This window comes from Gallus gallus, chromosome 2 (assembly GCF_016699485.2).
Source record: "Gallus gallus isolate bGalGal1 chromosome 2, bGalGal1.mat.broiler.GRCg7b, whole genome shotgun sequence".
Lineage (NCBI taxonomy): Eukaryota > Metazoa > Chordata > Aves > Galliformes > Phasianidae > Gallus > Gallus gallus.
Window position 1 is genome coordinate 125,120,975 of NC_052533.1, and position 27,571 is coordinate 125,148,545.

Below are 27,571 nucleotides of genomic sequence, written 5' to 3' on the forward strand. Positions count from 1 at the left end.
GAATAAAAGCCCACAGAGATGATTCTTAGAATTCTTCAGTCAATAACTCAAAAACTCCTAGGAGGACACATCTATATTCTACCTTAACTTAAAACTTCCTCCATCTCTATCCACAGTGATATCAACTGAAGGTTCCTTAGGCAAGGTCTACATGTTCTGTCTATCCTCTGAACTGGCTCAATACAAGCCAACCTCAAACAAGGTGATGCACTGGCACAATTCAGAGCATCGTGGCCCAGTTAATTAGAATCACAGAATCATGGGATCATTCAGGTTGGAAAACACCTTCCAGATCACAAAGGCCAATCATCAACCTGATCTGCTGAGTCCCACCACTAAACCACATCCCTCAGTGCCAGTTTAACGTCTCTCAGATACCTTCAGTGATGAAGACTCCACTACAAACAGCCTGTTCCAATGCCTAACAACCTTTTCAGTGAAGAAATTCCTCCTGACAACCAATCTAAACCTCTCCTGGTGCAACTTGGGACTATCTCCTCTTGTCCCATCTCTTGTAAACTGAGAAAAGAGACCAACATTCTCCTTGTTGCAACCTCCTTTCAGGTAATTGTAGAGACCAATGAGATCTAACATTAGCCTCCACTTCTCCAGACTGAACAGCACCAGTTCCTTCAGCTGCTCTAGACAACACTTGTTTGCTAGTCCTTTTACCAGCTTCACTGCTCTTCTCTGCACAATTAGCACTGCAAAGAGGCAGGCCAGCACATGAAAAATGTTCAAAGGGTCCAAAGCTGAAAGATTTAACACACACTTGAATACCTGGAAAAGCTACAGTGAATCTGGGTCACTCTCTCATTACTATGCTGTAACCTTGAGCTGAAGGGACCATGCCTAACACTGAGATACACTGCTTCCCTCCATATGCTAGTTCATTATCCAGCTCCTTACTGTTTTGACTGCCAACAAATAATGATGTTTTTCAACACTTCTCCGCTAGGAACTGAATGCACAAACATCGCATCATAAATGCCACCCAACATCTGCCAGGCAGTTACCATCTTCCCATGACTATCACCTAGACTGAACCTAAGCAAGTGATTTAGTGAGGAGCTGTGTCACATCCCGTTACCTATTACCCCCTAGATCATCCAAACCCCAATTCTGACAAACGTGACAGCCCACAGACATTTGTTTAAAATATCATATGGGAAATTAATTCTAACAAACAAAACATGCGTTCTAAATTCACTGTTACTTTTTAATGAAAATCAAAAGTCACAAATCAGGGTTTCAGCGCTGCTACAAATCTTTTAGCACCATTGCAGACACTGTGATAAAGACATCTACAGAATATAAGCTAAGGAAAAGGCAGACTTTTTTAAACTTTTGCTATTTAACAAGATTAGATTGGATGTAAGGAAGAAGTTTTTTACAATGAGGGTGGTGAGGCACTGAAACAGGCTGCCCAGAGATGCAGCGGCAGACAATCAAGGTCAGGCTGGATGGGGCTCTGAGCAACCTGATGTAGCTGTAGGTATCTCTGCTCATTGCAGGGGAGTTGGACTGGATGACCTTTAATGGTCCCTTCCAACTCAAATGGTTCTATGATTCTCTGATCCTATGAACAAGTAATCAATACTTTTGAAAATATTATTTGATACATGAGGTATTTTAGAAGAGTATCAATAGCATTGCAGAGCAAAATACATCCAGTTGGTCCTATGGTCAATAGGTCATCTATGTAGCTGGGAAAATTGATTATAAGATTTCAAGAAAAATATTTCAGAGATTATTCCAGAGATTAAACAACAGATTAGTGATTTACCTTATATATTATCTGTAAATTTATTAATTGCAATCAGAGCACTCAGAGCAGAGTATTTGATTTCCTACATTCCACTTCTCATTGCATAACTGTTTGTTCACTTCACGGTGCTTTGCTGTACTGATCCAACTGCTACATGACTGAAACATCTCAAAATAGCTTTGAATGTGTGAATATTTTCAATAGTACTTATTTTTAATCAGCCTTTACCATCAAGTAAAAGATAGTTGCAATTTCTGTATCTCTAACTCAAATCAAGCAACTGCCTTTTTATATTTTCACTCGAGCAGTTTGAGATCACTTAGATGATTCTCCTGCTGCCTTGCTATTTCATTTCCCATCCAACACTCAAAGCCTGCAAGTTATATGTAGAACTTAGCAAGCCCATAAATAGTTCAAGACCTTAAAAACTGAAATGAAGCTAGTTCCCAATTTCTTTCTTTCAAAATAAGGCATAATATAGAAGCAAAAATTCCCACTGAAATAACATTTTAATACAAGTAAGCTACACAAATTCCTGTCAACATACAATTAATGGATCACTTGACAAACATCACCAATACGTAAAAAAGCATTACAAATTCATCCTGTAGAAGCCAGATGACTGTTCTGAGGTCACTCTTACTCAGAACACAGACATCCACTCACTTTTTTGTGATCATAAATAGGTGTGATACCTGCTGAACTACAGAGAGCACATGCTGACATCCTGAAGTACAACAGCCTCTCCTGACAAACCTCTTGAAAGGAACAGAATTGAACCAAGGGGATTTTATGTATGTCTTCTCCCTCCAGTGCCCCCTGCAAAGCTCACCAGCCCCCTTGCTTCCTTCATTTCTGCTAGTTCAGACAGAGCAGCAGAGATTTAATGGACACTGTGGGACAATGGCTGGGCAAAATCTATCTGTGCTAAATAAAAGAGCAGAACTTGTGGTGTTGTAACTGAAGACATGCAGTTACAACTACTAAGCATTATGTTCACCTTAAACATCTAGCAAGAGCATCTGTGCAAGACACCATTTCATTCTTACACCTTCTGCACTGCTGCCTAAAGACGAAATAAGAGGAAATCAGGTTTGCAGTTCATTGCTCAACTCTCCTTGCATTTATATTGACATATTATTACTTGGAAATTTAAGCACATGCACGAAAGGTAGAGAATGCATACATAAATGCTGTACACATCGAAAAATGATGTCTGAAACCTTTTTTTTAAATGCGTGTCTCAGTTAGATTTACAGATTCACATTCACATATGAGTACTTTGAAGTCTAACCTTCATGAATATGAGCTAAGATTTTCCAAGACTGGAACAAGAATTTCTAAAACTGTTAAACTACTCTGCTTTTGAATGTAATATATATGTACTTATGTGTCTGCAGAAAATTTTTTATGTCTTTTCGAGAGGATGCGAAGAGGGTGTTTTAGGATGGTTTTTGACTGCAAAAATGAATTCACTGAAGAATGGATAAAGCAGCTCAGAGTAAGTATAAACACAAATATGCATCATTGCAAGATTCCTGTAGACACCAGATACCTTACAGGAACTGCAAGTGCTTGAAATAACACCATACTGAAATACAGCTCATCAGTTGGAACCAGCGTGTCAAATTTCACTCTCATTTGCACCTACAAAAAAAAGTAAAATCATAGCGACTCCACTGAGTGAAATGGTGATATGGTTGATGAGCTCAAAATAAGAGCAGGCTAGGAGCCTTCATCTTATAAAACAAAACAGCTGTAGTATAAATGTATAGTAGAAGTAGTGTAATCAAACAAGTTCAAAGAAACAACAGGGATATACAGTGGAGATGGGATAGGAGCCAAGTGAGTTGGATTATCCTGTGAAGACAGGCTGAGAGAGTTGGAGTTGTTCAGCCTGAAGAAGAAATTGCCCTGGGGAGACCTCATTACGGCCTTTTAGTATCTAAAGTGAAAGGGCAATGAATAATAGTTGTAAAATAAAAGAGGACAGGTTTAGATTAGATAAAAGGAAGAAATCTTTTACTCAGAAAGTGAAGAGGCATTGCCACAGGCTGTCCAGAGAAGTTGTGGATGCCCCATCCCTGGAGGGGTTCAAGGCCAGGTTGAATGAACCTTTAAGCAACATGGTGTAGGGGGTGGTATCTCTGCCCATGGCAGAAAGGGGCTGGAACTAGATTTTCTTTACAGTCCTTTCCAATCCAAACAATTCTATGAATCTATGTTTCTATCTTCCACCTTCGCAGCACACTCCACAGCACATGTTGTGTTGCCACCTTCCCTCCAGTCCCTGCTCAGTAATATCCACACAAACACAAGTACATATCCAGATTTACATTCACCTTCCATGCTCTCAGCCAAGGCAATAAAATATAGCTTTACTACTTTGGACTTTAAAAAATAAGTGATTGCATACCATATGTGCATAAAATCCATCATCAGCCTTCACAGAACATGTTTAAAAACATCCCAATCGACACAAAATGCAGATTACATTAGTACAGCCAGCCTAAGTTTTACTTCATAGCCGTGTTTCCCTGAGCTGCTCTTTAGTTTCCAAGAAGTGATGTCACTGGCACAAAACTGAAATGAAAGATGCCATCACTGACCAAAAGACATAGTTTAGTTTTTGTGACACAGAAATTCATTTTCTGTAGCACCCCCTCCTAAACCAAAGACTACACATGGTATCCAGAGCATATCACCATAAGGTATGAAACTCAGCATAAGGAAAGAATCCAAAACTTTCAGAGTCCTACATAATAGTATAAAGAGAGGGTTTTTTTTCCCACTTCTCTTTATTCTGTGCTTAATAGTATGCCTTTATCAGAAAAATCTGAAAGACTAAACGTAGTATTCCATATTCAAGAAAAAAAAAGATGGAAACTATTTCTTAGGTGGTTTTTCCATCCTAAATAAACTCTAGAAGAGGCCTCCTTCTTAAAATCAGTCAAAATAGCATGTACTTATCTCCCTATCTTCCCCCCAGTAAATAGTCGATCGATAACAAATATGGAAGAAAAAAAAAAAGACTATTTAAAAATGCACGTTATAGAATTTTCATGCCATTGACATCAGTCCTGCTACATATCTGCCTGTCAAAAGCAAGAGCATTCTCAATTATCCAAATGCTGCCTTCCAGTCCCATGCCTTCTCCTAGCACATAAAAGAGACAGGAATTACTGTTTTGTGACAAACAGTGCAATTTTAAAAAAATTTCAGCACAAATTCAGTCCAAACATTTTTTTTTTTTTTTTTTTGCTGCTGTTGCTGTTGTTTCAGAAGTGAAATCTAAAACTTTCATGCTGGTAACAAACATCTCCCGATCCAAAACAAAACGAAACAAAAATTTACACTTCAAAATATGTAATGTATTTCAGTAGAAAATATCAAAACATAAATGTTTTTTCTTTTTGAGTTGAAAAGGAAGGCAATTAGATTTGAGTACATATGGCACTATTCATGGTAAGGACGGCAGGGGAACACTAACGCTATTAAAAAATATAGAAAATGAACAATAATGGAGAACAAAGGTGATGTGGTAGACAGTAAAGGGAGAGGATTCCTTTTAACAGTAGGGCAGCTGGATATGGCAACCTGAGAAGGACTTCTCTCTGGAGACAGGGAGGCAACAGGTGCATGCTTAGGTCTGAGCTGGTGCCTTGAGCTGGGAACCTCAGAGGTGTCCATGCTGCTGCTACTCCCATTTTGCTCATCCATCTCTCTATAACCTGCTCCTTCATATCATCAGTACAACTATGTTACCACAAATAATTCCTGGGGAGGCCAGGGAGGCTGGGACCATCCTCTCTGCAGTCACACAACTGAGGTATTCTGTGCAGGAGCCTGGTCTTCCCTCAGGTGTTCACGTGGCCACAAAAGCTCTTCTCCATCCTACCACGAACGTAACCCCTGACACCAGGAGAAGGTGCCTTTCTTTTGGACACATCTCCAGTTCCCCATACTCAGGATTTTAGAAAAGAGGGCATTTCACCCACTAAGCTGTAGTTGTGGAGGTTGACAGCCTCTCTCCACGCCAGAGTCTCCCAGTCTCCCACCCTTTTCCCTTCATCACTGCATGGTTCTGTGTGTGTTACACCCCCAGAACACCACCACAGCCAAGCTGCTCTGCTTGGTCTAGCACCTCATGCTTTCCAAGACAAAAAGTTATTTATTTTCATTCATAAATTTCACTCCTTCCCTGGGGCCATGCAGGGCCTGGCTTACCCCAGAGCTCCGTGCCTACACGTGTTACAGCCATGCAGGATCAAGACAGCAAGTCCATGGATACAGAACAGACAATAAGCAGACCTCTCAGTCTACAAATTGGAAGTTGAATGATTGGCAAACAACCTCCCCTTATGAAAAATTATGTTACAGCAACACAATAATACTGTGAGCCAAAAGTATGTCTATTCCTGATTTGTAGACCAGGTTTTAGTTATACTATAATCCTCTCAGTATGCCTGCTTAGGATCCCACAATCACACGAGTCATGAACACTACCCACAAATCCTGCGGTTCCTATGCCGAGCAAATGACACACCAGATGAAGAGGGATGGAAAATATACATGTGGAATTGTTCTGGGAACTTAAAAGCACACATAACAGTAAACAAAGCAAATATGGTGCAAAACCTGTTGCTATTTTCACAGCATTTGTGAAGCAAAGCTACATAGATGCCGAAAGATGCATGCTTCTTCACACCTCTTCTCCAATCCCATCAAATTAAGAACAGCAGCACAAACAGCAGCAGGGATAAATAAATGTTATGCACCGTTTGCTGCTGCATCACAGGAGTGTATACTGTGCATGCTCAGGTATATGTTTGTGTATGACAGAGACAGATGAAAAAAGAGCATTAAAATGATATTTCCTTGAGACTCCCCTAGAGCCTGGGCTGCCAAAGGAGACTGAGCACACAGTCACTCCCATGGTGTTGTTATTCCTCCTCCCTATTTTCCCCAGGCACAGTCTAAGCCAGTTGGAAAAGGATGCTGCCGTCCTCTGCCCCACTTAGGGACAGTCTTCAAGCAGCCAGTGCCAGTTTGGTCCAATTGGAAAAAACCTCCCTCTGCTCCCTGCACTGTTGGCCACAGGAGCACTCGCTGCACAAGAGGCACTACAGACAAATTTTGGCTGGTGGAGGGAGAGGTGGCTGGAAGCCAGCTGATGGAAACAAGCTACATCAGCCTTTATTCTGGGGAAATCCTCAGAAAGCAAAAAACAACTGCTAAAGGTGCATCAGCAAAGAAAACACAAGCGATCCTGTACTCATGAAGGAGACAGAAAGGCTGAACTGAGATCAACATGAACTTAAACCGTGGCATAGGGCAAGCATGTGGCATGCCGTATGGAAACTCAGAACAAAACAGAAAGCTTGGAACAAAATGAAATAAAAAAAATCTGTTTTTAGTTCAAATTACTTTACTAAAAACCTAATTGAAAATTGTGTTGAAATTGACATGACTTTTTGACATGTTCTCCCTTCAAGACTGCATTTTCCATCCAAAAAGAAGGTATTAAGAATGTTTCATTCTGGCTACCATCCATTCAGCAAGGTTAGGAAACAGTAAACTGCGAGCTAAAATTAACACGACATCATTAGTCAGCAAAAACTAGTTGTTGGGCCAGCAGCTATCGCAGTATTTCCAAGAATCCATACACACTGAACATCTGGAAAGGGAGGACAGCAACCACTAATACATGGGTATTATAACTGTAAATGGGCTTGATAAATCAAGATTTTAAAGACAGGCACCATGCAGCCACCCTTTCCCTATTTTTGTTCTGTTTTCAGCTGAGACAATGTTAATAGCACACCAATGTTTTGGTTTTTGCTGAGTGATGGGAGTGCACTCAGAGTCAAGCTGGGCCACTGGGCAGGGAGGAGTCACTGCCTTTATGACACAGCAGCAGGTGTTGGGGCAGAGCCAGGACAGCTCGCCTGGTATGGAATAACCCCTTGGCCAATCATGTGACATAATGCAGAAGGCTATAACACAGTGGGGAGCTGGCCAGAGGCTGGCCTATGCTCAAGGGTTACTGGGCATCAGTTGGTGGGTGGTGAGATGTTGTGCTGATAGCGGGGCATCAGTCAGCAGGTGGTTGTATTGTTAGCTGGGTGTCAGTCAGCAAGTAATTGCATTGGGGATTGTCATGGTTTTATGATTTTTGGTTACTGGTATTCCGCATCATAACATCGTGTAGTGCACTGGGAGTTAAAGTGTTAATGCTCCAGTGCACTACACGATGTTATGATGTGGAATACCAGTAACCAAAAATCACATACATAGATATATATAGTTATAATCACATTTTTTGTCTCCATTTTCCTCTTCTCTCTTAGTAAATAGTTTTTACCTCAAACCAAGAGCTCTATTTTGTTTCCAGTTCTCTACTTCATCCCACTCAGGAGTGAGCAAACAGCTGTATGGTGCTGAGTTGCTTACCAAGTTAAACCACAACACCGTTTCTCGACTGTAATCTACCCAGGAAAGAGCAAGCAAATACTCTTCTCCAAAACACATAATTCTTCTGTTTCTTCTCCTGTGAAAAAGAGTGACCCTCCCAGAAGCTACACAGTCCTGGAGAGTGACAGCATTCTGCACACTGGAGAGTCTTCCACTGAGCAGCCTCACACTAACGCATCCTTGTAAAGTGATCTAGATTTGGCAGCTCAGAATGTATTTGAAGACTGGATTTTGAAAGAAAATTGAAATTCCTCTTGAATGATTTATAATAAATACGTCAATGAAATCAGATAATGAAGAGTTAGATGAAGAGGAATTAAAATTAAGAGGCTGGAGTACCTCTCCTATGAGGAAAGGCAGGGAGTTGGGACTGTTCAGCCTGGAGAAGAGAAGGCTCCAGTGAGAATCTCATAAATATCTGTAAATACTTCAAGGGGAGCGCTGAGAACATGGAGGCTCTGCTCAGTGGTGCCCAGTGCCAGGACAAGAAGCACAGAAAATTCCATTTAAATACAGGAAAAAACAAAAGTGGTCAAACACAGAAAGAGGTTGCTCAGAGAGAATATGGAGTCCCCGATTCCTGGAGATGTTCAGAAGCCACCTGGACATGGTCCCAGGCCCCCTGCTCACTTATTATTCTGTGATTCTGTGACAAACAGATTAATTATCATCACTTGCACAGAACTAAATAAAAAGAAGAAAAAATAAATCAAGAAGTAATGGTAAGAAAAGGAAAAGAGGTCTTCCATATTCATTATGACAAGAAAAGCTGTTTATTGGATTATATTTGTATTTACTTTAGTGAAACACCTGGGAGCATAGGGAGAATAGAGAAATAGTTTCACTAAGCTTGTTTTCCAGGTCTAAAGCTTGCCTCAACTACCTATATGTAAAACTCAAACACGTTTTGCAACACTGAAGTACAAAAACATACCCATAAATTCTCAGCTCCCCCCTGTTACATTTATTAAATTCAGCAGAGAGAGTAGAGGACTAATATCCATTGGCAAACTCTGCAGTGTATCAGTGAACAACCAGAATAGGAGCTGAAACAACAATCGTCAGAGCAAGAGGCAATGGACAGCCTATTTTAGTTCTTGCTCTCTGTCCTCTAAGGAATAATACAATCGCAGAAACTGGAGACAGAAAAACACCTCGTAGGTTATATAGTTTATTTGCCTGCAGTGTGAGATTCTTCCCTGTAATAATTTTTAACGCTTGCTTTTGCCAAGCTAAAAGCAATGCGTCACCTCTAAGGAAAATGAGCTTGTAATGAGACCCTTCGGACACTGCACTTTGAAGTACCCAATAGATCATGGTGCTGCATCATATAACAAGGAAGGTGCCAAATTGTTCAGACAACATGCCATACAAGCCTAGTCTGAAACAGGAGAGTCAGCTACATAACAGCATCCCTCTGAGCGCTGGGCCCCAATTCATACCCTCTTGCCTCCTTGCTACAGCAGTGTCATCTCCCCTGCTTAAGACACCACAGATCGGTCCTGGCACACAGGTGTGAGACATGCAACCACAGTGCCAAGTGGTGTTAATATGCAAGAAATGGCTCAAGCTCTGAAATATGAGGTCATTTTGTGACTCTCATATACTGCAGCAGCTTTACCTTCCCTCTGGTCCTTCAGTGGCCTAGGGTGGTCCCAAGGGTCCAGCAGAAGAATTTCCTGCTGAAATGAGAGAAACTTCACGCACCACAATCCTACCCTGCTGAGCCACCCTCTCAAAATCACTCGTCTCTTCTGCCCTGCAGAGGACTTCAAAAAACATGACTCCAACAGTAAGCACTTGGAAACGTTCGCAAAGGGAAGAAAAGCAGCCCTAAAGGAAAAGCCCTGTTCTGGAAGAGCACAGACCACAATGAGAAGCTGAGAAAATGTCCGAAAGTTGACACTATAAGCCTCTCTATGAATACCCAATTTCATGTGAAGCATTGTCTTTACATGAAGGAGCTCCCACTTGCCTAGCCCATTCCGGTGAAATATCTGTGGTGCCATCTTCTCCTCATGAGATTTTCTACACCAAGCCTAAATTGCACAAACATTTTCCAGTATATTTGCTGCCTAGCTGTAAAGGTAATTGGAGATTTTCAACCACACTTTTAACCATCTCAGAGGCTCAACCACTGAGGAAGTCTGACACACTAATTGCCCAGCATTAGGAAATACAAGTCTATTAAAACAATTACATCAAAAATAGTAAGGTAGTACTGAAAAAATTAAGGCACAATAAAATTATGACTGTTCACATAACCTCAGCTCCTTCACCATGAGAATGTATGCTATAAACAGCCTTTTCTTCCCAGACAATTACAGTTTTTCTGCATATTTAAACACAGATGTGGCTGCTTAGCAACAGTAAAACAAAATCATTTACTTAAATAATTGAGTAGAGGTTAAGGTACTCATTTTATATACTTCTAAAATACTGTATGTGCTTTATAATATTATTTTACACCTGGAGTGACAGGTGCATATGGATTCCAAAAATAAGCCATTTACCTATGTATTTAAACTATGAAAGAAGGATTTGTGTCTGCTATGCATGCATTCGTGTGAACGTGTGTGTGTGCTTGCATACTTCCACTCAAGTTACCTACATTTACAATAGGTAAATAGCAAGGAAAAAAAATTGGGAAATTTCAAAAATGTTAGAACAATCTAGTAATGTGAAAATAAATGTAAAATCTGTCTTCATTCAGCATGTTATGAGAATCAACAGTATTCCTTTTTAGAAACATCTGTATTTAAAGCTGGGGATAAACAGAAAAATACTGAAAACTCCAATAGTTAGCCTTTCACTATCAGTTCTAAATACAGACTGAGGACTTAAAAATAAATAAAAATATACCAAACAATGTCTACATGAAAGGTTTTGCTGAATGTTTTAGACAACAGCATATAAAAATTATTTTCCTGGAACACGCATTACTTTGCATCACTTGCAAACAACACAAAGCCCTTAAGAAGAAATAATACATTTTGTTAAACCAACTTAGTCTAGCAGCACAAAACAGATCTCTTTTTAAGCACACAAAACTTTTCTTCAGATATCTTACCTATTTGTTTCCTGTATTGGTCAACGGGAGTTCTTGCTGTAGAGGCATCTTTCCTCCCCATTGTTTTCAATTCGAAAATCACTGTCAGTACGAGAAAAAAAGAAAAAAGAGATTATTCCTAAGTGACTTATTAAGGAAATCAATGACTTCTAACATCAGAAAAAAAAAAACTGTAGCAAAAAAACATTTCCTAAAATGCACACAAAGACAGAAGCCTACCCAGAGTACAATGAGATTCTGGATTTAATCATAACCATCGTAAATGCTATTAGATAAATTCAACACACACCTTTTTCCTCACAGCATGGGCTATTAGCATTACAGAATGCCTGTTACTTTAAATTAAACAAAAAAAAATTAAACTGATGGTAGTGCAATTTACCATTCAGTACCACTGAATTTCATTTTTTTTTTTTTTTCCTTTAGTAAATCACAGAGTGAATGCAGTACTGTGAGCTTCTCCTGTTGCTGGTAAACACAGCTAGAGCTGGCCAGGAGCCTGAGGCAGGACCAGGCAGTGCATGCACCCCCAGGTGCACCTACTCAAAAAACCTACAAGGTTTCCCCCAGGTCACCTTGAACACAAGATCAGAACAGATACCTACATCACAGCAATACCCCCCCACTCTCCCACATTCACGCCACGGCCTCAAGAGATCCACAAGTGGAAAGCAAGTGAAGACTGGAGGTCAAAACTGGGTCTGTGCCCATTTTGTGCCACTCTGCCAAAGCCACCTTCAGAGTACTTCAGTAAAAACCACAGTGAAAGGACTTCTCACGTCTCACAGCACTCACTATGACTGCAGAAGGGACTGCACAATTATTTGTCCAGAGATGCTCTGCTTGACACTTGGTGCTCCCACACCATCCACATAACTCTTCTGTGAACAGGTGTCACTTGAGTAGCTTTCCAGCAAACCACCAATACACCCATTTAACATGCAAAACTCTAGGGCTGTCATTTACCCCCTCAGAGGGCTGTCACATCTGTCCCAAGGCCTAGCAGGCCTTGCTTGAGGGCAGCAGCAAGGGCAAGCGTTGGTCAAACGACCTTGCATAGCCACAAACCAACTACAGATTGTGCACATATGGCCTTGAGGCATACACAGTGGTTTCACAGTAGGCAGAACTGGTTGTACAACCACAGGAAGTTCCCCAGGCCCTGCCAAGGCTGTTTGGGAAGCGTAGTAGCTAAAGGCCCTGCAACGCTAAACCTCACACAAAAATGCAGAATGAGTCCCCCTTGAGTGGGCTGCAAGCCCCAGGCATTCCATTCATACCTGCAAATGAGGATCAAAGTAGAGGATGACTCGAGTAATGTGTGCTTTTAAAACCACAACACTTTTTTTGTGTTTACATATTTTATTAGCACGTACCTATTCATTTTAACCTATTTATTAACATACAATGCCAAATGACAAAACTGTAGCAAAGGAAACTGTATCAAGGTGAGACAGGACCATCAGTAATCATTTCAAAAAGGCATGCAGGAGTAATAAAGAGATATAAAAGAATACTATTTTTTTTTTTTTTAATCAGAACCAAAAACTCAATTACAGCCTTCTAACATTTCCACACATCAGCGTGGTTTGATTCAGAGAATATTCCCATTTTATCTAAAATGCACAAGCAGTCAGCTGTAACCAATTGGTATTTTCCCCCCTCTATTATGTTTCCCAGCTACTTTCTTGTCTGATATTCTCACATAAGGTTCCCATCATAATAACAGGAGTGGAAAAAATCAAGGTAACATTCCAACTTGAAGCTAGTTCAGGAGATAACAGATACATTTTACACAGCAAAACTAGCTCTTGGCTTATTTTATGCCACTGCAAGAAACTGGTTTTTTTGACTCTCCTCTTGCAATTTCAATAGCCTAACAGTGTTTTGTAACAAAACGTCACCTGTGAAAGATGTTTGCGGTCTTTGCAATGCCAACAAAGCACAAGAAGTAACTGCAGACAAAAAGCAATAATTCCCATTATTTGGAACGAGGCAGGCCTACTTTGCAGAGCCTCAGCCCATGTGACTCAGTGCCATGGACCCCAGCACCCAGCACCTGCAAACACTGCAGCTCTCCTTTGTTCTTCAAAGCCACACAGCCAGCATCGCTCACTGCCACCACTTTGATGACTGGATAGCAAACTTCTGAGAAACCCATGGAGACATTAGCACATACAGCCGCTACATCTAATAAGATAGCTATTTGCATAAAAGATCAGCCACCATTTAAAATGTGCTGTGATAGATGTGGAAAGGGAATAACAGATCTATATCAGCGTGTACAAAGTCAAGCCTGTTTTCACAACATGATTCCTCAGGGACCATGGCTCCTCATGTTCTCCTATGAAGAATCCCGTGTTCCCTGAGGAAGTAACTTGCTACAAGCCAGAATTAAACTGAAATATGGATTAACAAAAAATTATGTACAAATCTTACTGTAGGAACAGCTTTGAATGTAACTTTCTGATCAGATTTCTGTACGGGAAAAGCCTGGAACCTTTGCAATTCACAAAGCAATCTGAAAAGCTCCATTCCCCTCTTTAAAGTAGCTGCAGGGATCTGCAGTTATCAGCCACCTTTACTTTGCTGAAGGAAATGGTCGGACTCATTTCAGATCATTTGAAGTCAACATGAGTTCTCGAGGTTCTTCAAAAGAGGATTCAAAGAAAATGAAGCAAGGTTCACTGGAATGTTTTCTTGTTTATTGCTATTTCACAGACATTACAAGGTCAAAGGATCTCTTTGTTGTGGTTTCCTTAATTGTTTTTTCACCATCTTTTCCTCCTGTCTAGTATTTCACTTTTGAAGGCTTACACTCTCAGAAGATTCTGTTCCTCCTGTTCTATTCATTAGCAGTAACTGATAATAATTAATACAGGAAATAAATTGTCTATTATCACCTCCATCTTTTGATAGCATTTTGAATTAAAAAACAGTTCTGAACATCCACCCAAGGTCTGATCACATGAGCAGTTAAATCTCAATGCACAGTTCTTGAAGGAAACACAGTCTGTATCATCATTAACAAAGTAAAGCTATTACGTTACTGAAATAGAAAAATACCGTAATTCACTTTAAAATTAATTTTAAAAAAATTATAAAAACAATTAAGTACAGGAACTACAGCACAAAAACTTCACTTTATACATTCATGGTATTCGTTGTTGCCCCCCTGCTCTGCTTTTCTGCCCAACTAAAACGCTCTCATGAGATCCCACCTGGAGTACTGCATCCAGTTCTGGAGCCCCCAACACAAAAAGGACATGGAGTGGTTGTAGTGGGTCCAGAGGAGGGCCACAAAGACGACCAGAGGGCTGGAGCACCTCCCATATGAGCACAGGCTGAGAGAGCTGGGGTTCTTCAGCCTGGAGAAGGGTCAGGGGGACCTTATAGCAGCCTTCCAGTACCTCAAAGGGTCTACAAGAAAGCTGGGGAGGGACTTTTTGTAAGAGCAGGCAGTAACAGGACAAGGGGAAATGATTAATGATTTTAAACTGGAAGAGGGTAGATTTAGACTAGATATTAGGAGGAAATTCTTTACTGTGAGGGTGGTGAGACACTGGAACAGGTTGCCCATCAAGATGCTGTAGATGCCCCTTCCTTGGAAGCATCCAAGGCCAGGCTGGATGGGGCTGTGAGCAACCTGGTGTAGAGGGAGGTGTCCCTGCCTATAGCAGGGGGTTGGAACTAGGTGATCTTAAAGGTCCCTTCCAACCCAAACCATTCTATGATTTCATGGTGCAATGCAAATGGTTAATAATAATAAATCTTAAAATAGAAGAAATTTAATGAAAGTAACCAGCATATCAAATTGCAGGAATAATACAGCTGAATACTTAAATCACACTCTGGCCGGGTATAAGAATTTTAAAAGCTTTACTAGTACTTAAAAATCATTCACTGGCTGATCTAAACATGTCTTATGAATAAGTCTTATAGCACTCCTTACCGTTCCTCTGGAAAGTTCCTCTCCAAGGCTGAGAGTATTTCAAAGGAAACAGTCCTTGCCCCTAGTGCTTCTTGTAGAATCTAGTTTTGCTAGATTATTTTTTCAATAAAAAGGATTTAAAACATTTTTAGTTTAAGCTTGAAAGGAGAGGAGGTCACTTTAAGTTCAGCTCATTTTGGAAAAATTAAACAATGAATAAACCCAAACAAGATTGTATAAATTCAGGTGGAAAAAATGTTGCTCAAATAATCCTAACATTGTAGATGAGGACAACAAACACTCTTACACATCCCAGGATTACATCCATCTGGGAATTACAACATTTTTTCTGCCATATGTCAGGATGTTTGCTTCATGTAAAAGTAGGACCAAAACCTCCCCTAGGTACCTAGCATTTGGTGGGTTCAACTAGGCCCAAATATTTGCATTTGCTCATTTAGCAGGAAGTCTACTTACTTTTGCAAGGTGTAAAATGCTTTTGAATACCTGAAGAGTTGAGAAGATTGTCATTAAATGTGTTCAAGATAGCAAGGAAAAATAGTGAAAACGCTCAAGATCACAAAACTCAACTAAGATTTTTTGAAAGACTTCACACTGATGTAATTTCTTTTCAGCAAAGACTTAAAATTGTCAGAGGTTCCTTCGTCACCCAGAGGAGTTTGCCACAGCTTCTGCAGGAAGAACAACCAAAGTGTACTTGGCCAAAACTCACTTTTAAAAACATTACTTCGGCAGAAGATATTTGTGTAGGAATTGGTTTTACTGTATTTCTCACAAAAAGCACAGCATTTTGCAGAAGTTAACTTGGAGAGATGCTATATAACTGATACTTTTCATTATTAGGACTTGTTCTCTCTCTTCAACACCAAATCCCTACTCATTTCAGAGCTGAACAAGCCACGCCATCTGTGAAACACTACGCACATTTTAATATGAAGACAGATCTTCATCTGAACAAATTTAAAACTGCAAACTTTCAAAGCTGAAAGTTTTTTTTTTTCTTTTTGGTAAGACTATATGACAGCACTGGTGCATCAAGGAATTCCCTTGAAAAAGTTCAAGAAGGAAAAAAGATCCGTGTAGTTCACTCCTGCCTTGCCAGACAGTTCAACATGTAGTGTTTCCAAGAAGAAAGAGTAATCCCTGCTAAAGGGAAAATTATACAATGTATTACACCATATGCAGCTTTTCAGAACTAACATTCTTCAAAATACCATAATCTGTTTAAACTTCCTGGAGGGAGTTATGGTAGAACTCTGAGGTAAAAGGGTGGGAAGAAACCCAGGCGGGCACCCAGCCCACCCTTAACTCTGCAAATACAGCTAAAACTTCATTGAGTCACGATCAACCGCAGGAAGCAATTATTTCTTCTGTCTCAGTAAGTGAGGCAGAGGCAGCAAAGGTTTGGAGGTACTGCTAAATACAGGCAGCTTGATTCCTCCTTTGATCGCCAGCACGCACACCTTCAGCATTCGTTTCCTTTGATGAAGTAGGGCATAATTTAAAGAACAGGTATAAAGCGAGAGGTCAAAGACCTTAAAGTTAAAAATCAGCTAAGTCTGTCTAAGCACTTCACTTTTAATATGTTATGAAGTTAAAAATTCTTGCATTTCATAGAGCGCCATGTGGCGTCACTGAGCTCATATTCCTACAGACCTCAGAAATTCTGTTTTGCCCTGCTGGATGGTAGAGAAGGGGAAGAGCAGTTTCCTCTTTCCCTTCTTTAAACCAGAAAATAATCCTCTATTCCCTATTTCGTTGCTTTTGGGAAGTGACACAAATATGTATTTCCAGATGTTAGTGATTTCCTGGATTTGCCAGAAGTCACCATTTGCTAAAAGTCTCAGTGTTTTAATAATATACACTTGCTAATTCCTCATTTGAAGATTTTAAGCCTAGGCTCATCTTTGATGGAAGTAAAACTCTTATTTCCTCCTTAAATTAGAAGAAACATTTAGTGAGAAATTATACTTCAGCATATTCACCTTGCACTTGATGTCACAACCACCCAGAGGACAGAATGTCTGATTCACAATCTTTGCAATACAGCAAAGTGGGATATGATATTCAGTGAGAATAAAAGTAGTAAATTCTTGATGCTATATATACAGAAAAAAAAAAAATCCATATTGGTTATTTTTTTTTTCCCTTACCTTTCTATGTTCTTCTGGTACATATTTCATTGCAATGTAATACAATGTCTCATCACACATGACTTCATGCCATGATAATTGCTAAAACTGGTCACCATTCTTATAGTCTAATAACTGTCTCATTTCTTACCTGGAGCAAGCACACAAAAGTTGAAAGCTTGCTGCTGCTATGTGTAACCAATAAAATTTCAGCCCACATACATCTAATTGTAATACTTCAGCCAAACTGAATTATTAGCTCAATTACAAAACCCGGTATTCGAAAAGACTTAAGAGGTAATCTTGCCATCCACTGTTCAGAATGAACTTTTCTTTCCCCCCTTTGTGGAACTGCTGCAGCTCACTAAGTATTAAACAGACTGATCTCCGAATGAAGAAGAATAGTTCGACGTCCCTTTTGTTGTCTCACATGCTGCAATAGGCATACAGGAAAGCAGCTCAGCTTAAAAAAAACAACAACATTTCTTTCACCTGGTGACTAGAATAGATTAAGTGCAGAGTTCTAATTTGGTGGTTTTAGCATCTACATTTCTACTACTTCTCAATAACTGATTAAAGACAGAATAACCTGTTCATCTTCCCCACAAAGACCAGAAGATGAAGCTGAGCTGCATTTCCTTAGCTTATTGCAATACATCATTTTTGTATTTTTCTTTAAAATATCAGAGGTGTAAAACAGCAGCAAAGCAGAAACTACAGTATTTAGTACAAAGACAGCGAATGTGAAGTTCAGCCCTTCAGCACTTTCTAATGAGTTTAATCGTCAGCCTTAGCAAACAGACCCGCAGATGTTAAGAGGCAGCATTTTCAGAAACAAGTCCACTCTACTGGTTTTGAAGGATTAGGCCACAGCTGGGCGAAGAGTTTAAAATGGCTTAAATAACATCGGTTCAGTCGCTTCCAAAGTAGTCTGAAACAATAGCCCAAGTACGCTCACGGCAGATGACATCTAAATTGCTCAAGTCTTGGCTCTTCTGAAACTTACCCAGAGAGTCCATCAAAGGCAATGATTTTTAAGATAAATAGTGTATGGGATATCATCTCTTGAAGAGGCTTATATTCTATTTGGGCAAAAAACCCCAAGTGAACAGAAAATCATTAATATCCATAAAAAATCTGAATCTTGAAGGAAAAACTGAATTAGGACTGTATCAGAAGCAGGATAAAACCTTCATATATAAGGAAACTTTGACAGACATCAGAAAATGTGGTACACTTTTGTTGCCACATTTTAAGGCAGAGAGAGAACAAGCGTGGAGAAGAATAAGCTGAGAAGAAAAGGCAGCAAAAAGAAAAGATCATCATACAGTAGAACAACATCAGCTGGAATAACAGTGAATTATGAGAACGTAACCATTGGTGCTGTGTGTGTGTGTGTGTGTGTGTGTGTGTGTGTGTCACAATAAAAAAGAAATTTTGCTGCAAAGGTCATTGTCCAGAAGAAACCCAAAGTAGAGGACGGCACCTATAGAGATTAACATGCAAAGAAAATGTAGTTGCTTAGATGGCTGAAGGCACACGGCCACATGAAGTTGTATTTATTGTAAATACATTAGTGTAATACAATACTAAAAAGAGAGGCGTATGCTGCCTGAAATAGAGCCTGGTAGACTGCATGCAACCAACAAAAAACACTGGAGCATGCAGTAAGACAATATCAAGCTTGCCTTCACAAAGACAAACAGATTCAACACCAATCAGCATAAGAACCTGCAGATTGGTTCTCATTCTGGAACAATGGCTCAGTTCAACCTTCACTGTACAACTGTACCACTGTGCCTACCCACCAGACACTGCAAATTGTCAAAGCCTGACTCAAGAAGTTCAAGGAGAGCTGGATCAATGTCGAGAAGGAGCCTGGCTCAGTTGTTTCTACTTTAAAATTCCAAAATATTTTCATTATTCACACTAAGCTTGACTGTCAATCTGGTTGTTTCCATAGTGATTTTAGTTTTGCTTTTTAGTAAGGTGAGTTAATACAAGTCTATACTAGTACTGTACATCACAGACATCTTTCCAACTCTTGGCTCTTTCCAGTACTGACAGCGCTCAGGTCAGGATGCTCAAAACCAGACAAGTTTGCTCAGAGAGCAGCTGCTCTGAACTTTCTCTTACAAGTCCCATTCCCTCCTCTTGTCAGCCTCCTCAAGATACAGCACAGATTCTATAGACTCCTTCTATGGTCAGGACACAGAATTGAACAGAGCCTATACAATATACATGACTTGTGTGCAATAAATGACAGAATGCAAGTGCTTTGGATTCTTCACTCTGCTTATATGGCTATGTTTTAGTACTGTACCCACATTTAGATCATAATTTCCATGGGTATATATAAACATACATGAAGATAAACAGACTCTCTTCTCATGTAGAACTGGAGGAATGTATTCAGAAGCTTTGCTTTGTAAATCATTTCAGATGTATTTTACTGAAGCCATAAAGGATATTAGCAAGTGCACTGGGACCTTTTGTTTTAAATTATTATGATGTGTTACTTTAACAGAAGTCACAAATATTATTTAACCCCACTGGTGTACTTAAAATGAAAATACTTTGAAGCTTTTTTTTTTTTTTTAATAGGTTTTGTTTCTGTAATAATCACTTCTTCCAGAATACCCTCTTCCTACTTTGCCTGTTAGGCTGCTGCTCTGTATACTCAGAAAGATACTGAAATAACTCAGACTTTCAAATTATCTTATCTTTCAGAATAAGAAGGTTAATATTAAACTAAGAATGCTCTGTTAACCTTTTTACTCCAACTTACAGAAAGATTTGTTCACAAATTAAATGGTATAAGTCAAAAAATTCCAAAGAAAGCAACACCCATTCTTGCTTTGACCATTTTATGAATGCAGAATGAAAAAACTCAAATTATCAGCTGCTGAAATTCTTTGTGTGCCCACTAAAATCATACTTAAATTTGATCACACCTAAGTCTAAGGTTGAAAAAAAAACAAACAAATTATATGAAGCTTTTCATGAGGCATTCATACAACAAAAAGGAAACAATACCTTCCACACTCCATGTAAAGAAAAGAAGTAACAAAATCGCAGGGGTGGAGCACAGGCTCACTCAACACTCCCACACCACATACACAGGAGGGCTTCTGTCACAGCCTGCAGGACAGCCACCCAAGAGACCTTGCTGAAGCCCTGCATGGTAAGGTAGACAAGTACTCAGAAGCATTACAGCAAGCTTGAATCCACGTTCAAGCACCACCACCATTAGCAGCAGTAAGTCTGTGCCTTCAAAATTTTTTTTCAGTATTTTTTCAGGACATGCTTTTTTGAGACATTAGAACTAGATACAGCATCCCAGCACTGGTACTACAAAAGGGATTTAGTTTGCTTTCTCATCTCCACCCTGATGTATATCAGCCCCTTTTGTCACTGCCCTCTACCAGAACCACCTCTGGCTTTAGAAGTACACTCAGAGGTAACTCTGGTAGAAGCCCCCATGAGCACTCACCTGCTGGCAGTGGCCTCCAGCCACTGCTTCTGAGTGTCGGCAGCTACCCAGCTCTTTATCCATTTTATTGTGACTCATTTTTAAATTAATTTTAGTCTGGCAATAGTCAATCAACGACCTAATCAAATTTCACTGTTAGTTATACAAATAGCGTACTTCCAGTTTGACAGCCAAGACAAAAACAAAACAAATAATCCATTCCTCCAGGTTAACTGTTTCCTTTTGGCAAGGACGTCAGTAATACAAAACTGGTCTTGCAATAAAGTGATGTAATCTTAATTGCAGGCAGCTTAATCAGCTCCACACACAATGAGTTCAACACTAGAACTGCCTACTGGACAATTTCTATGGCATACTCACTACATGACAGAAGGATTTATGAACTTTCAGCCATGATCATCTCTAAGAGCAGACAAAACCAGGAGGAGATGGCAGTATGGTAAAGCAAAGCACTGAAATGTCCTCCATGCTGATTCAGTAAATTCCAGTAAAAGGTGGAAAATACAGGTTATCAAAAACACATTCACCTTAAACTACAGGGAGTCTCATCAGCAAAGTGGGTGCACCTCAGAGGCTTTACAACGCTGCTGCCCACTGTCTCAAAGACAAGGAAGAAAGTTGGGATGCACTCTGCCCCAGGAGCCCCATTCACAGTCCATGCATCAGCTCCATCTACTGAAGAGTAGATTTGGGCTAAGGAGAAAGGAAGCAAACTCCAGTGATTGAGATGTAGGGATCATGGGCTCTTCCCTACAGACTACAGCTGGAGTTGGGAAGAAGGCGACCAGCTGGCAGCATCTGAAATCCAGTACCAAAGGCTTCCAGAGCACATCTGTCAGAGCCAATAATGAATAAATTTGAGCACATGAGTTTGTAGAGTTGAGAACTTCATATGTACAGATTACAATGAAAACATAATACATGAAAGCACAAAAAGCTACAAAGGCTGACTGACAATGTAAATGTGAAAGGGAATTACCATGGGTAAACTTAACCTTTTCTTCATTTACATCACACAGAACAGGCAGAAAGAAAACAGTTCAAACTTTAAGACCTACTATGCTTCCAACCCAATTTGTTTCCTCCTCTACAGAACAGAGTTCACAACATAAGAGGTACTTTGCTTCCTTTTTTTTATTTTCAGTGGAAGAAACATGAGAAACAATGTGGCTTTCTGGCTAAAGGCAACCAACTACAGACAATATAACTTAAGTCTTTTACTTCATCATCTTATTTTAGAATAGAAATAACAGCATTAGTAGCTGGCAACAAACTGGCCATATGTACAGAATGATGTGCTTCAGTTTGCCCTATGGAATTTAACTTCCCAATACTACTCTCAGCATTGACCTAGTGCTAACCTTTGCTCTTCTACACTCTCATATTGCCATTTCTGGTATAAGCACCTTCTCCACTTTAAGCTTCTGCTGTCAGAACAGGTTTTTCCCCATTTACTCATTTCACCAGCTCAACAGCTATTTCTGGATTTCCACTGTAGCCTTCCTTTCCTGTTATCCACTTTCCCTCTTGACTCCTGCTATTGAGCTTACATCCACTAATTCAACACAGCATATCTTGGTTTTGATGGTAAACACACTGGGGCCCCAGTACAAGAAAGATATGGAGAAGTTGGAGTGGGTCCAGAAGAAGGCCACTAAGATGATCAGAGAGCTGGAGCATCTCTCCTATGAAGAAAGGTTGAGGTAGTTGTGCTTGTTTAGCGTGCAGAAGAGAAGGCTCTGTAGAGAACTAACCGCAGCCTTCCAGTACTTGAAGGGAGCATATAAGCAGGAGAACCACTTTTTACATGGTCTAAATAATGACAAGAAGGAATGGCTTTAAACTAAAAGAGAGGAAATGCATTTATCCAGAGTAGTGAGGCACTGGCATGGGCTATCTAGAGAAGCTGTGGATACCCCCCATTCCTGGCGTTCAAGGTCAGGTTGGATGGGGACGCCTGATCTGGTGGGTGGCAGCCCTGCCCACAGCAGGGTATTGGAGCTAGGTAGTCTTTAAGGTCCCTTCCAACCCAAGCCATTCTATGATTCAATGATTCTATGAAGGATAATGTGAAGAACAATCACAACACATGAATGAACAATAATGATAATCTTACCTGCTTCTTTCATGTCAAAAAATACTCCAAGACCAAAACTGATTATTAAAGAGCCACAACATAAATTGTTTCTTTATCTCTTCTACCACCAACATCATGAAGTTTATGTTATGCATAATATTGCAATGATATATGAGTTCATCAGCTTGCTCACTAAAAACAGTTTCACTCTGCCTGTGATTGATAAACTATGGAAGTATTAAAACATTAAAAATGTTAATCTTTGTAATAATCCCCTAAAAAGTTTTTATATTAATTTAAACCATCGATCATTTTAATATTTAATCATCGCAGACTTCATTTGAAATGAGAATGGCCATTGCACTGAAAAGCACTTCATTCCTTATTTAAAAAAATGATTGGCTTGTACGTATTCTGAAACTCTCTTTAACGTTTCTTTCTCAATGAAAAGTAAACCTGCAAGAAGCAAGTGAAAAAAAATACAGTAGAGTTGTGTCGGAGAATGCACACTTTTGCAGTCCTACATCCCAGGTGTAAGTGTATTAAAATATTAGTATTGGAAGAAAGTCTGAAAACTAAGGGAGACAACCATGTCATGTTCGTTATGTATCTCCTAGCATAAAAACATAACAATTTACTTTGTTAAGTACTGATTCTACCTGAGTGCCTTTCCTCTCCGAAATGATGGTAACCCATTTATTTTTTTTTAAATAAGCTTAAAAATCTCATTGTGTAACATTAGCCTACTTTAGGAATACATAAAGACCTTCCAAAGTATTCTAACCTCCCTTGTAATTCAGTTTGTTTTGTCCAATGAAAAATTCAGATTACTATGAAAATATCCTAAAGTAAAACAAAACCAAGAACTTCATGGTTATGAAAAAATCTCAAGGAAACTATAATTAATTGGAATTCTAACTGATCTCAATGGTATTCACCTGGTTTCTTCTGACAGATTTAAAAAATGTCCTAAGAAAAACTCATGGTACCAAGAAATAAACTTCACAGGAAAACCCAAGGAAAAAAGTCTTCATTGAACTCAGAAAAACACAACAAAAAGAGCACACAAACAAAAGAAAACACACCAGTTACCTTGTTTGCTGAAGGTACTGCCATACAGCGCACTGAACGTCAGCCCTCCTTCAACACTCAGCTGCAAATTTGGCTCAAACATTCAGACAAATCAAATCCTAGCTATACACTGGGTAGTATAACAGGTGGATATATTAGCTTAATTGACCAGGTCTTCATTTTCTATTTGTGACCAATATTGGGTTAGAGGATTTTCCCATACCTTGGCATAAAACTTGCACACAAATTAGCTCCCTTATCTTAAAAAGCTGCACAGCGTAACAGCAAGAAGTTATGACTATGAAGAAGTCATAAGCTGGCAGAAGTGCACATGGACTCTTTCAGCATGCATAAACTAACTTTCTACTATTCAAGACTATAAAAATTGAAAAGAAAAAGAGTCACAAAAAGCACTGTCTTTATGATTTTATGTATGATTTTACAATGAAATAATACATATTCCTGCATATTTCATTTCACTGAAGTCTGTTTTTATGGAAAGAGCTTTGGAAAAATCTTGTTCATTAAATATGATGCAGTAATTGAATTCAGCAACTCAACTGTTTGCATCTGAAGCTGAAGGGATAATCCTGTTTTATGGAACATAACAGATAAATATACGCAGACATATATGTGCTAGCACGTATACAGATACAAGACTCAATTCAAAGAGAAGCTTTGCCAGTGAACAGAAATCTCCATTTCAGTGATTTGCTATGATCTTCCCAATCCTAGGTATTTGAAGAACCCCCAAATCTGCAGTGAAACAAGGGCTGTTGGGTTTTTTGTTTCATTTTTTTTATTATTATTTATTTACTATATTGCTTCTGCTGATACAAAATACTGTTTCAGACAAAGAAACCAATTGCAGAATCTTGTTGTAAACTCTACTTGATTAAATGAAGCAACAGAACTAGTGATTTTGGAAGGGACCTCTTGAGGTTACCCAGTCAATGCCCATGCTCAAGTGGATCAAAATAGAAGATTACATAGAAGTCTAAAATAAATTAGAAGAAATATTTACATATGGAAAGAAATAACAAAGTGAGCAATTGTCCTTTCCTGTAACAATAATAATGTGACAACTCTCTGTACTGGCAGTGATTTAATTTCTTTAAAACCAATCCTTCTTTATTTTCTGTCTGCACTGAGAGCACTCACCTAAGTATGCTTGCATCTTCATGCCTTCCATAAAGGCAACAAAAAGCAAGTCCTAGAAGGATAAATATGTACTATTTCAAGATCAAAGTTAATCATGCCAACAAAAGCATCTGCCCAATTTTTCCTTTGTGAACAGACAAGTTATGTTCTCAACAACCAAGCTTGTTCCTAGCTCATTTTGTACCAAGAAGTGATTCAGCCAAGTAAAACACACCAAACAGTGCTACTTAAGAAATAATTCAAATTTCACCATAATTGCAGCTGTTCTGCAACTGTTAAACATCACTTCCTGCAGTTTTACACCATGCAATAGCCAGACTGGTAGCAAAGGCCGAAAGGATTGTTTTTTACTAGCAGGTACCCTTGCATTCTGATCAGTAGACAGCTCTCAACTTCAGGAAATAGCCTGATCCTTAACAGCATAGAACTTGAGGCCCACGTGAAATGTCATTAAATTAAAGTGTGTGCCATACCAACAGCCCGGTTACACCATAAGCTCTTTTAAAGGGGTTTTCTGGTACAACACACAGCCCTCATTACTTAGGCTGATGAAGCACAAAGCAGTTTCAGAGCCACAGGGTTAGGTTTACAGAAAACCCTGTCAGCACTTCACATTCAGAAACACTGAAGCTCCCACAGGATTTTCTGAGCTTAAGTACGACCGATTCGCTCCACAGAAAACACAAAGGAGTGCCATGTCCCCAGAATACTTCACACCCAAAAGGTAAACTCCGTGAGCCCTACAAGTCAGGGCTCACCCTGCCTCAGCGCCGAGGCAGCCTGCTGGTCACACACGGCCCCTCCACAGCCCGCACCGCTGTGGACGTGTCACGGCTACACACGGCTCTCCAGGGAAAGCCGTGGGGCTGTACAGATGAACTGCAGGCCTGCTACCAGCTCCCTAACCTCAGCCGGACCCGTCCTCATCCACCACCCGCACTAAAGAGACCCCGGGCAAGGGGTTTATGAAGAGCAACGAGGGAGGTCTGCGTAGAGCTCAAAGCGGGGTGAAGGGTCACGGCCAGACCCTGCCTCGCCTGAGCCCCCCCTTAGGAGCCGCCCGCTCTGCCCTCCGGACCCCGCGCGCCCGCCCACACCCAAGATGGCCACGCTCGCTGCAGCCGCTGCCCCCTCCCGCCCCCTCAGCACACGTTCCGAAGGCGGCACTCAGGCGCCGCCCCGATTGGCAGCACGCTCCAGCCAATGGCGGTGGCGAGCGCTTCCTGCCGGCCAATGGCGGCGGAGCCCCGCGGGGGCAGCGGGCCGGCCGAGTGCGCCGCCGGCGGGGCGCGACTGTCCGCAGGCCAATGGCGGCGCCGGAGGTGCGGCGGGGCAGCGCGCCCACGGCGCCCGGCGGCTGGGGGGGGGGGACGGTTGCCGTGGCAACCGCAGACCTGGCGGCGAAGGCCCACTCCGCTACCCGCCGCCCCTCGCCCAGCCCGGGACGCGGCGCGGTACCTGGGGCCGAGCTGCAGAGCTCCGCCTCCTCCGTCCTCCAGCGGCGGGGCGGTGTCCTGTGCCGGCGGGGCTACCGTCTCCGCCCCGCCTCCCACTGCCGCCCGCCCCGGCGGGCAGCGGCTTGCGGCCTGCGAGGGGCTGAATGCAGGGCCCGCCCCGCCGCAGCTGTGACTGCAGGTGGGATGGAGAAGGTGCCCCCATAGCCTGCACTCTGCCCATGGAACCCCTCGGAGTTCGCAGAGCGGTGCTGTGGGGTGAGGGTTCTGCAGGTGCGGCCGTGCAGAGTGCCTGCGGCCCTGCTTCGTAGAGCCGTGGAGTCGTTAAGGTTGGAAAATAGCTGTGAGGTCATCTAGTCCAACCATCAAGCCATCAGCACCGTGCACGCTAACCACATCCATCAGTGCCACTCAGTTCTGACAGCTCTTTGCCTACCTGTGTGAGAAATGTGCTAAGCAAGTGAAATTCAAAGCAATTGGACGTTCGCTTCACAATAGAAGCCCACCCAAGCCAGGATTTACATTTAAGGACCTAAAACCACACATATGGTGAATTACTAACCCTGTCAGGTAATCATCCACCACCACGTCCTCTACAACATAATTCATTACTTTGGCGCAGGCAATCAGCCCTCGGCTCTTCGGACTCTGCTGATTAGTATGGCAGGGATGTGCCTCGCCTCCTGCAAAATGGCAGCTGATAATCAAGTGTAACACTCCTCTGGAGTAAAAATACACAACAAGAAATATTTGCATTTGTTTACCTCTGCAGCTCGGGAAGTGAAAGCCCTACCCAGCTGAACTTTCCCATCTAGAAGGATGACATGAATACAGAGTGGAGAACGAGCCTAGAGAAAAGTTGATTCATCAGAGTTTCTGCCTGGCCTGTGTGCCAAACCACGGGGTTTTCTCCAGTCAT

General features: G+C 40.9%; 1 protein-coding gene across 3 annotated transcripts in view; it reads right to left on the bottom strand.

Moving 5' to 3' along the window:
• TRIQK (triple QxxK/R motif containing) overlaps positions 1 to 26,719 on the bottom strand; it is a 62,187-nt gene extending 35,468 nt beyond the window's left edge. Inside the window, exons 1-4 of one of the 3 annotated variants that reach the window (XM_046937893.1) lie at positions 26,296 to 26,698; positions 25,199 to 25,250; positions 24,059 to 24,167; positions 11,313 to 11,393 (exon numbers count right to left, since the gene is read on the bottom strand). In XM_046937893.1, the coding sequence (XP_046793849.1) occupies positions 11,313 to 11,393; positions 24,059 to 24,140 (163 nt within the window). In that variant the 5' untranslated portion in view covers positions 24,141 to 24,167; positions 25,199 to 25,250; positions 26,296 to 26,698. Of the gene's footprint in view, positions 1 to 11,312; positions 11,394 to 24,058; positions 24,168 to 25,198 lie in introns of all 3 variants that reach the window. The other 2 variants (XR_005857510.2, XM_040695813.2) reach the window with 2 other exon arrangements.
• Positions 26,720 to 27,571: the final 852 nt, after the last annotated feature.